The sequence below is a fragment of the Centrocercus urophasianus genome, unplaced genomic scaffold, assembly GCF_019232065.1.
Source record: "Centrocercus urophasianus isolate 14NV4802_14NV808 unplaced genomic scaffold, USGS_Curo_1.0 seq_51, whole genome shotgun sequence".
NCBI classification, from domain to species: domain Eukaryota; kingdom Metazoa; phylum Chordata; class Aves; order Galliformes; family Phasianidae; genus Centrocercus; species Centrocercus urophasianus.
In genome coordinates, this window is record NW_024885100.1 from 867,393 (window position 1) to 878,930 (window position 11,538).

The window sequence follows — 11,538 nt, forward strand, 5'->3', positions numbered from 1 at the left end:
ACGGTTGGACTGGGTGATCTTTTAGGTCTTTTCCAACCTTGGTGATTCTATGATTCTATGATTCTATGATTAATGGAACAACAGGAGGTCTGTTAAATTCCACACAGTGCTACACCTTTCCCCACTCTTTGGCTCTTAATTCATTCCTCTTTATCTTCCCGGTGACTGTCTTTGGAAGCTCCCGGACAAATTCCACCTACATAAAAAAGACAGAAAATGATGTAGCATGATCTCTGCAGAGTAGCTTTTCCAAGTCTCTCAACATACATGGAAAACAAGGAGGTCTCCCATCAGTAAACACATCTTGCCTATAGGATTAAGTCCAAGCCAAATAAAGGTAGCACAGTGTGCATCTTCTGAAGATTTCTTTGGCTTCCTAGATGGTCAAACGCCAGGGGAAGCTGCCTTCTTTGACTGGGCATTGTAACTAAAGGATGAAGACTAATGCTACCTGAGAACAGAGATGAATAATGACAAAATGAAGAGAAGAGGGATGATCTTGGCATAAAGTAATGGTCCTTAGTTTCTACAAGTTCTACATATGTAAACTAAAGCTTGCTGGTAGCATTTTTCCTATAATGTTGATATTTATGAGAAACATCAAGCATATCATCACTGTTTCTTTCAGGTGAACAGTGAAGATCTAAATAATAATTTTCCTAAGATTTATGAAAGGATGTTCTGGTTTAGTTTCTCCAGAAACCATTTACCTTCCTGGGATATTTGTATGGAGCAGTAGTTTTCTTGACATGCTCCTGCAAGTCGCGGGTTAAGCTTTCATAATCACTGGATGAAAAGGCATCAGACAGGACCACAAATGCTTTCACAATCTAGAAGACAAAGTCAGTAAGAGTGATCTGACACTGTTAGTTTTGAAGAACTGATACATTAGCTACTGGTGAGCAGTTATGACATGATATGAGCTTGGAGTCATGACATGCAAGAAGGAATAAGAGAGAAACCAGAGCAGCATATGAAATGGTTGTGCCCAATTTCTGCACACTGTTAAGCTGAGGGGAAAGTTGAAAGCATAGTTTTCCTGCCCCTGTTACAGGAAAAGAGCATTTGCTCTATACCCTCACAGGGGGTCAAGAAGAAGGGGTAACAAGAATTGTCTTTGCAGAGCCTGCTGAACATTTTATCTTTCTCTGAAGTTTGCCTTACAGGTATACATTACTCAGTAAAAAAGGAACTTATTTATATACTTAAACAAACGTATGGCTTCTGCCACCACTGTGCAGCATCATTACCTCTCCTCTGAGTTGATCTGGACTGCTGACAACAGCTGTTTCTGCTACTGCTGGGTGTTCTAACAGAACACTCTCTACCTCAAAAGGCCCAATGCGATACCTGGATAAGGTAAGAACAACAAGGGATTTGATTTTGTGAGCTGGAAAACCGGTACCAAACCAGCACTGAAATAACGTTTCCTTGGCTATGATATCCTTCAATTTCAGTTTAAACTGGATCTAGATTAAAGGCCCTCCTATGCCAGTGGAAAACAGGCAGGTTGTGCTGTGCTCATGTGCTGAAAGAGTTGAGTTGCAGGGAAACCTGATACAGATACATGAGGAAGATGATAATACTGCAGGTCTAAGAAAAACTACAAATAAAAGCGAGCATTCATAAGGTGAGAAGTAATGCATTTCACCTTAAGGACCATTGTGTCATAATCACGGCAGTAACATCGCATAACAGCAGGTTTAGAATAGAAGCACACAAACTGACCCTGAAGAAATGATGATATCGTCGTCTCTTCCAATAAACCAAAAATATCCGTCTTCATCCATAATCCCTTTGTCCCCTGTGATGTAAAAATCCCCACGCTCGCTTTCTGTAGTTTTCTTAGGGTTACCCTTGAAGTGGATTACAAATAGTAATTTTAAGAATGCATCAGCTATACATTATAACACACATAATGTTAAATTAATTGGAATTTTTTTTTTGGTCAATACTCTTCAAGAATTATACTGATATTGATATAAAATACAATAAAATAGGCTTAAAAAAAACCATTCTGACTCTTGAAAAGAAACTAACTTAATCTTTGATAAATTCTTCTCTTCACCTCTCTAACATTCACCAATCCAAGCAATCATTCATTCCAACCAATCGTTCATGTTTTCTCTACATTTCTTGATCTTTTAGTCAGTCCTTAACATAAATATTTAATGAGCTTTTCAGATAGCATATGGTGCACATATGGTACTTCCCAGTGAGGTCACTGTCTGTAATAAGGATGGTAGGGAAATGTTTTAGGCAGCTTTTTCAGATCCATGTTTTAATGTTCTTGAACAAAAATCTGAATCAAATAATGGGATGAAATGTCTGGATCACATTTTTCCACTTGGAGATTCATGATCCTTGAGGTCTCTTCCAACCCTGGCCACTCTATTATTAAGTGCATCTTAGAGTCATAGAATCATTCATGTTGGAAAACACCTCCAAGATAACCAGCCTCAACCCATCCCAAAATGCCCTCTAGCCATGTCCCCAAGTGCCACATCTCCACATTTCTTGTACACCTCCAGGGACAGCGACTCCACCAGCTCCCTGTGCCAATGCATCACCACTCCTTCTGAAAAGGAATTTCGGAGATCCAGAATATCCAACCTTAAGGGGAAGAATAGCTTCCCATTAGGTCCCAGTCTGCACAGGGCATCTAAGGAGTTCATTCTGAGATTACCTCTACCAAAATATATTGCTTCTGCAGTTCAGGACTCAACAAATGGGCCAGCAAGCCTGAAAATTGGTGAAAAACACAGGGCCTCTTTAATCCCTAAGGAATTTGAGATATTCTGGGGAGATTGCTGTTGATGAGGAATAAAATACTTACTACATATTCAGTGAATAAACCAAGTGGTCTTATGGGTTTGCTTCTGATAGCAATATCCCCCTGTTGTCCAGGAGGCAGAATATTATTATCTTTGTCTACAACCTAGAATGAAAAACAACATGTACTTCAGTAAAAGCAAAATAAAATAAGAACACCCATCCCCTACCTATGGAAAAGTCTAAAAAGCAGTCAGTAAACCTGAACATCAAATGGGGGAGTGGCCTTTCCCATTGATCCGCGTTTGATCTTCATTCCTTTAGAAACAGAGCAGATTATTCCCTGTAAAAATAAAAATCAAAATAAGAGTTTGCCATAGAAAACCACTACATTCACATTCAATTCATTGCATGTATTTTCTAGAATGAAGCCAAAGGAATTAAGATTCAAAGATCCTGTTTCTGTAAAGTAGGAATGAGCAAGATGAAGAAATACTTGGAAAGAATACAATTGCATTAACTACAAAGAATTTATGTCCTCTACTAGCCCATCTTTGTTAGCTTTTACTCCCTCCTGCCACTGTCATTTGGCATCTGCTTAAGGACATTAAAGAAAATATTAGAGCACATCCCCTCCCAACAATCCCCATTTCCAAGAGGTTCTGTGAGGAGAGCCATGCACAGGTGCTTTTTCAGAGGTGATCAGAGGAGGTTACTGAAACGTTCACAGAAATGTGAAAGAAGAAATGGGCTGTTATTGAAAATAAGCACTTATGTTTCATTAAGCAAAAGGGAATAACAAAGATTTAACAGAATGTTGACACTACCGCTTCGGTTTGGCCATATATTTCATGGATGTCCAGCCCTGTCTTGTTTTTCCACTGGTCAAAGATTTCTGGGTTCAGCGCCTCCCCTCCGCTCATGCAGTACTTCAGGTTCCTGAATTTGTAACTTCCCAGAGGGTCAAAAAGCAAAGAGAAACAATTAAATCTATTGCATAAGACAAGGATTAGCAAAATGCTGTAAAATAATCCTGGAGTTCTGTTACTCGGGAAGTTCTTCCCATGAAATAGGAAAACCAGAGGATTCCTGATTCTTTGGTTCCCAATAAAGCGAGGATATCAGTTTTTGCTCAGTGTTACACACAAGTAGAGTTAAACACACATGAAAAACAAAGTAAAAGTTTTGCTGAAATCAGCTGGGATTTAAGCACTGGCTTGTAATTAACCAGGGATCAATTTGCTGAGCCAGGGGCACTACTGCCAACCCTCTGCAGCAGGCCAAGGGAGAAAGTACAGGAGAGGAGCAACCAGCAGCAACAGTTTGTTCATCAGTGAGAAACTGGAGCAGAAGGTCTGTCAGTCCCAGCAGTTATGCTAATGTTATCCAAGGGTGACTGTGCTTCCCAGAGCATGGGCAGTTAACTTGGTGATTGGAATTAGAATTTCCCAGGTGTTTAGTTTTATACCCTCTGGGATTTGCTTAGAAGTTCAGTAATGAAAAGCCTCAAATGGCTGGTGGAAATATCAAGCTTCTCTACAATCAGCAAAACTCACAAATCTTGTATAACTGTCTCTTCATAAAGGATATTTTAGACTGAATTATGACCCTATGTTGGGTAAAAAGCTGGACTGGGAAATTGCTATAACGTTTAGTTAGGGCAGATAATATCTCTTGACGTACCTGGAGAGATCAGTTTGCACCAGCATGCGGTACATAGTGGGAGCACTAATCATGATGTCAATGGGGAATCTGCAGAGAGTCTAGTGAGTGAAGCAACAAGACAACAGGTGAAACTCAGACAACAAAAGCTGTCTTCTGGATGTACAGAGCACGGGGGTGTAGGGGTCAAAGGTGGCTCTCCCGTTATGTAGAAGCAGAATGTATGTATATAGCCCTCCTACCCTTGGCATAACAGGTGAAGAATCACAGTGTTTGGAAAAAATCCCATTCTTTCTTGTCTGCATGAAACCCAGACTGCATAGACAGCTCAGAGCATGGACAGAATAAGCCTGTCTGCATTATGGAGAATGGTGTGGGTTGGAAGGGACCTTTCAGAGCATCTCGTTCCAACCTCCTGCTGTAGGCAGGGACACTTCCCATAGCCCATGTTGCTCACAGTCCCATCCAGCCTGGCCTCAAGTGCTTCCAGGGAGGGGAAGAGGGAGGGGGCATCCACAACCTTGCTGGGCAACCTGTGCCAGTCTCTCACTGCCCTCACAGTAAAGAATTTCTTCCTAATATCTAGTCTAAATCTACCCTCTTTCAGTTTAAAGGCATTTCTCCTCATCCTATTGCTACCTGCCCTTATAAAAATTCCTTCTCCAGCTTTCCTGTAGGCCCCTTCAGGTCCTGGAAGGGCTGTAACATCCCCCTGGCGCTTTCTCTTTAGGCTGAAGAGCCCCAGCTCTCTCTGTCTTTATAGGGGAGGTGCTCCATCCTCTGATCATCTTCTCTGGACCTGCTCTAACAGCTCCATGTCCTTCTTGTGTTGGGGGCCCCAGAACTGGACACAGGACTCCAGGTGGGGTTCACTTTCATCTTGGCCACCACAGGCAGAAAATAATTTTCAGTTTGCATAAATATCAGCTCATATTATCCCCCATGACTACTGGAACAAAGGCATGTGATAAGTACTGCTTCTGGGATGATTTTCCCACGTGCTTACCAGCTATGAGCAAAATGTATCAAAGTATCTTGGGACGGACCCCTTCTGTGTACATTAAAAAAGTGAGTAGGACTTTATGGAAGGATACATCTTGAATGAAACAGTGGGCATAACAGTCATTAAATCTTTCTATGCAGTTAGAAATTATTTTCTGCTCCTTTTCTGCAGATCTACACACATCCATAAGTTTTTCTTACGTTTAGGATAACTGATGGTTCAATCTGTGGGAGCTGGTGGACAAAAACACACGATCCCAAAGTCCAGGCATCAAATACAGATATCACTGAAGTTACTATCCAGCCTGTGTCTGTAACGCTCCACACTGTGTCTGACGGAGTTGCATACAAGGAGGACCTAGAAGCAGGAAAAAGAATTAAAAAAATAAAAAGGAAATGATAACTTTGGTTTAATTAAAAGAAAAAAAAAAAAAAAAAAAAGCAAAAGGAAAGCAAATGAAACCAAAGGGTCACTGTTCCCCACTCCTTCCGTAAAAAACCCCAAATATCCAGCAACCAGCAATGCCAATAGAAAACAAAAATCAAATCCAAGATGGCTAATGAGATGTGTGGGCTCTGGGCGCTCTCAGTAAGTTCATTTGTTCATCCTACCTCAGGAATGAAAGGACTTCTAAGGTTTAAGTATTTGTACAAATAAACACATATATGGTAAAGATAGGAGGTCATTCATAACATAGGATTCAATAAAGGAAAGAATTGCAATAAAGTGACTTTTCTTGGGGAGGAAGGTAGGACTGAAGCAGAAGCGTGTGGATTCTCTGTTGAACACCAGGTATTTCACTTCATGTCTGCTGAGGGATCAGGCTGATCTGTACAGCCAGCATCACCTCTCACTCTGTTCATCTACACACATGACATAATTTTTGCAGCACAAACAGCGTGATATCCTTGGTTTTGCACTCTAAAATATTCCCAGCTTGTGTCTGTCCTTTGAACCACTCTAAAGAAAGACTGGAAGATAGTCATTGGAAAATGGAAACTCTGGGGCTGATCCTACTTACATGGAAATCTGTCAGAGTTTCTAACCTGATTTCTGGGGGAGAAGGACTGTAGCCTTACATCTGAGTAACTCAGGAACTTTCCATCAGTTGTACTGTGCAGCTGTGCAGCTCCAATTAACAACCAGGCTCGAGCCTTTCATACCTTTCATATAACAGGGGTCTAAAACCAAGGCTGCCCTGGGAATGTTCAGTCATCTTTGGAGAACCTGTGGTTCCACTGGTAAAGTAGATAATCATCGAATCTTGAATCCTTGTTTTGACACAGGAATGTTCAGCAGGCTGGGTTCTGTAAGGCACAGAATGCAATTGGTGACTTCAGTGATTACATGGGTTTCAGAATGTAAGCTTTGCAGAAGCCTTTCACCAAATTAGACTGAAACTGTGTAGAACTGCGCTTTCCTCCATGACAAGATTCCACTTAAGAAGGACAGGGCAGAAACTTCCTGGAATAAAACTGAAGACTCTTGGTAAACAACTGCTCTCAGCAAACAACTCTGATGTGGAAACAGTAATCAGGCAGTCATGAATTCGCGCCACTAAAGCTTAGTGTTGGCGTTTGATGGATATTCACAGTTGATGAATACTTGTAAATGAGCATTTGTGGAGAACAGGTCTGCTTTCTGCATCGTGACTGTAATGCTGCTCATGCATACTCACTTGTACAGTTCATTGAAGTTCAGCCATCCCTCCCTACTGTCTTTGGACACCATCAGCTTGTTTTTAAGATACTGGCACTCAGATGCAACTGAGTCTACTGCAGGAGCCAGTGTGTCGGTGGTGATGATGCACTTGGCCTTTGAAGCCTGGAGTCGATATAATATGTCTTTGGCTGATAATTGGGATGTTCCTGGAATTAAGACAATTCCTGGAAGAGCAATATGGTTAATTTAGGATAACATTTTTTACATCCAATCTTTTCCTAAGAGTCTAAACTAACAACTATTCCCAAACTGACCTCTGGATGGATTTGCCCTGACATTCCCAAGTCAGTTAATGTTGGAGTAATGCAGCTGCTGTGCCCTCCTGTAAGAAATCAGAGGTGGACCTCTCTGGTGACTCCTCAGCTCTCCATGCCCCTAGGCCACCTGCTCTACGGCACCTACTGCAAATCCTTCAGGGCAGTAATTGGTAGCTAGGCAACTTGATTATTAATTTACATTACTTCTCCTTTATAAAGGATTCTGTATCCTCTGAAAAGATTTGCATTAAATACCAGTTTTACTGATCTCAGATATGCTCACTTACCTGCTCGAATGCAAGCCATATTCACCAGCCACCACTCCGGGATTCGTGGCAGAACCACAATGACTCTGTCCCCTTTTTGCAGTCCACATACTTTGGTCAACATGTTGGCCACTTTCCGAGAAAGGAATCCCAGCTCCTCAAAGCTCCATTTTACTTCTTCTCCACTACCACTTACCCACCAAAAAGCAGAGTTTGTTGGTCTTTTTCCAGCCTAAAAACCACAAGGATTCCAAAGAAACCCCAATTTCTGAAGACTTCATAATTATAAAAGCACAAGTATCTGCGAGTTGTGGAGGATTCAGGTGTTTTCAAACTTGCATATGAGCCATTATTTTCCTTTGTCCTTAGGGAGTGCAAGACTCTCTATGAATCATAGTCAGATATTCCTAACAAATTGCCCTTTTCTAACCTGAGGTGTTCACCATTCTGTGCATCTCCAGACTCAAGTAATCTGAATTCTATTCCTGTTTAAGCTTGGAGCATTATTTCTCTTAAGAAGGTAATGGGCAACATGAAATACTTCACCTAACAATTGTGATATTCTGAATGGAGTTGTGGAATACTAACAAACAGAAGCTACCAGGGCAGAGGGGAAAATAAATCAGGAGAATGCAGTAATCCAGGACAAGCCTGAGAGCTCAGGGAGAGGGAGTGAACAAAGCAAGAGGTCGTCAGTGACACGACAGCTGGACAAATGCAGCCTCTGCTTTGGAGCAAGCCAATTGCACACTTGTGGAAGAAAATTCCTTGTCATGCAGTATTATTGCTATGCTACTCTTGTTTTTATGATGTAACAGCTAATATTATGGCATGCAGAAGAAATAAGCACAACCAATCCAAGGATAGATCAGGGTCATGAGGGTCTTATCATGGCTTTTTCCACCTACACATGGAGCACCAAGGATCAGAGACACTTGTAATAAATGAAGCAAAAAGAAATGAGATCCCACATCATTTCCTGATGCATATTGTTTTTAGCAACTGATTATTTTTTTAATAAAAAGAAGTTATTACTTTAAATTAATTAAAGGCTCTCATCTGCCCAACAAAAGATCACCTACCTTTTCAATCTCAGCCCATTTGTCCACTACATCACTTGCAAAGTTAAAGTACTTTGGTATTTCCTGTTCACCACGCCTGACAGATTCGTACTGAGAGTGCACATCAGAGACAAGCAGCCTGGGATGCCTATGGAAAGTCCTACAAGGAGGTTTCAGAGTCCACAACGATTTTAGAGTCCGTAATTTACAAATCTTCATGGCAGGATATAAATGGAGATGCTGTAGACTGCGTAAGAAAGTTAATGGCATCATTGCTATTGATTTTCTGTAACAAAAATAATGAAAAAGAGAAACACTATCTTGAAATTAACCAGACAAAGAAAGATAATTCTATTATAAATTGATTAATTATTAGTTGAATTCACTTAGACTATTCACAGCAAAACTGATGTTTAAATGCAAAGTTCCCCAGCATGCTTTCATGTATTTTGTACCAACAGCTTATTAAGGACTTAAACTACTGACATGATCATATTGTCTGTAGCTTGGCTGATCCATACAGATTATAGATTAGTTCTTCAAGGCTGCTAACATCACCGACATGGTGGAAGGACATTTGTTCTTACACCAGAGCACTTGGTATTTGATTTTCTGAGATTCTTCTTGTTTCACATGGAACTGAGGGATGTTTCCAGTTTCCATTTGGTCATTTGGTCATTTGGTCATTTGGTTTGTTTAAACATCCTCCCTCTTCTATCTGTTCTCACCACTAGAATCATAAATGATCTGCAGTCTAATGAATTGCTTCAATTTTATTGCTATTCTTTTTTCTTTTTAATTTTTTTTTTAAATTTTTTACCATTACTTTCAGTAACCTAGAAGATTGCTTCAGAATCTTGCCAAACAATGATGGAATGCTGTTTAGAGGTGCCTGTTGAGCATACATGAACACTATCCAACTTGGAAAAAAACCTGGTTTGCCTCTGGAAGAGTCTGCAGAAATAGCAGGGGACAAGGCAGTCTATGATGATTCTGAAATCTGTTCCTTTCTATTGATTTTCAGCTGCTAAATATAAATTACTAGTCATGTTACAAGCTTAGGTGAGTGATTGCTGATATTCAAGTCATTTTCTTTCCTATTCTTACAAAGAATGAAGCCATCAACCAGCTTGGAAAAAATAACAAGAAAGCTTTTGATTAATTTCTGGTCCACATGAAATGTGTGACCTGAGTGAAGCTGCAAAAACAGTGAGTTTTGCCCTTTCTCCCATGTTTTAAGTTAGTTTTGTATTCAGTTTATATTGTCCCATATCTACAACCATAACCTCTGAAGTACTGACCACGATTTTCATAAAAAAAAAAAACATTATTCCTCATGACAAAATAAATATTTTAACAGCAGAATTCTTTCTTTTTTTTTATTAGTAGGAGCTGGTAACAATCACATTTGATCTTCCTGTCAGGAGGGTGAACTCAGATACCTACAGCTTGCATAACTTAATCTTTTCAGTGAGATATGACAGCTCAAGAAACTCTGTGGGCTGGATGCAGAATGCTTCAACATCTTGTTATGATTGTGATCTTTGGTGAAGCAAAGAATCTCATGACGGTATTCAAAATAAACAGAAATGTGTTACTGGGTAGGCAGTACAGGAAACTGTCATGCATTTACACAATGCCTGATGGAGTGTTATGCACCGTTGCCACATAACAACATTCAATGACCAGTAATGTCGTTCATTATCATTGCTGGGAGATGGTAATACCAGAGGTCTTGAAAAGAATTACCAGTTGTTCACTTCTAACTTGCTGAGTGAACGAAAAATGCAGGAAAATTTTTAACCTGGTGCATTTAACCCATTGCCTTTAACCCAGAGTAATAAGCAAAGAGGCAAGAGTGGACAAAGAGAAACATGGTCTTGGCATCAGTGACTGGCAGGAAAGGCTGAGATGGGGCTGCAGGCATTCCCCTGACTGGTCCACCTTCAGCTGCAGGTCTGCCTCACCCCAGTGCTATCAGAGAAATAATCCAGGAGGGCATGCATGTCCAATCTTTGGGCTTGCCAGGGCCACATTGAATGAGGAAGAAATGTCTTGGCCAAAAGTAATGCCTCCAATTTATTTTCATGGAAACTACAGCAGATACAATGAGCACAGCAACTCTGCTTGATAGAATTACATATTTTTCTCTGTAAACAGGATTGTGTTTTGGCAGTGTATCAGAATGCATACATTTATTTGCCATAACTTGAGATGATGATATATGATTCTGTGTCCTTGCATGCCCTTTTCCAGCATCAGTTGGTAAAACAGTGCTCAACTCAACTAATACATCCATTAAAAATGAATAAAATCAGGTTCACAGCAGTAAGAGGATGTTTCCCCTTGACAGAGAGAATCAGGTTCCCTAATGGGTGCTTGAAAGGGAATGGAAAGCAAATCTGATTAAAATCCAGTACATGCATTCTGATAACTACATATATACTCCAGAGGGATCATGACAAGCAACAGAAGAGCCATGCTATCCTCTTCAGAATTAGGATTATAGAGGAGAAACTTAGAATCTAGGTGGTAATTGCATTTAAAGTCAAAATCCTATTAACAGGGATGTGATCTATTCCAAAAATCTAAAAAGGTTTTACTTGTGAAATATGGCCTTTTAAATATTTCCTAAATTCTACTTAAAAAAAAGGATATTAAAGATTTTTTAACATAATATTCTATGAAATATGTTTTTGTTTTTCTTACTTAAGAAAACCACTTTCAGTGAAAAATAGCAAGCTTTGCATTAAATGTAACTTCTCTTTGAGATATGACCACTATCATTAATGCTG

General features: G+C 40.1%; 1 protein-coding gene across 2 annotated transcripts; it reads right to left on the reverse strand.

The window, feature by feature from the left end:
- Positions 1–9,027, reverse strand: LOC122169326 (acyl-coenzyme A synthetase ACSM4, mitochondrial-like). 2 transcript variants are annotated; one of them, XM_042835390.1, is made up of 13 exons: positions 8,765–9,027; positions 7,704–7,914; positions 7,116–7,323; positions 6,601–6,744; positions 5,638–5,794; positions 4,456–4,535; positions 3,600–3,723; positions 3,035–3,115; positions 2,837–2,938; positions 1,729–1,856; positions 1,251–1,350; positions 711–830; positions 1–196 (listed from the first exon to the last, which is right to left on the reverse strand). In XM_042835390.1, the coding sequence occupies exons 1-13, from the start codon at positions 9,014–9,016 to the stop codon at positions 110–112; spliced, it is 1,794 nt and encodes a 597-aa protein (XP_042691324.1). In that variant the 5' UTR covers positions 9,017–9,027; the 3' UTR covers positions 1–109. The 2 variants fall into 2 exon arrangements, with proteins under 2 accessions (XP_042691324.1, XP_042691325.1); XM_042835391.1 differs by lacking the exons at positions 1–196; positions 711–830; positions 1,251–1,350 and adding an exon at positions 2,687–2,742 and having other exon boundaries at positions 1,797–1,856.
- Between the last annotated feature and the right edge of the window lie 2,511 nt (positions 9,028–11,538).

Excerpts from the sequence above, each read along its gene's own strand:
- LOC122169326 (XM_042835390.1), bottom strand. The coding sequence starts at position 9,016 with ATGATGCCATTAACTTTCTTACGCAGTCTACAGCATCTCCATTTATAT. Across the intron at positions 5,795-6,600 it reads AGACCCCTGTTATATGAAAG|GTCCTCCTTGTATGCAACTC; the intron begins GTATGAAAGGCT and ends TCCTGCTTCTAG. Across the intron at positions 3,724-4,455 it reads GTGCAAACTGATCTCTCCAG|TTACAAATTCAGGAACCTGA; the intron begins GTACGTCAAGAG and ends CCCTCTGGGAAG.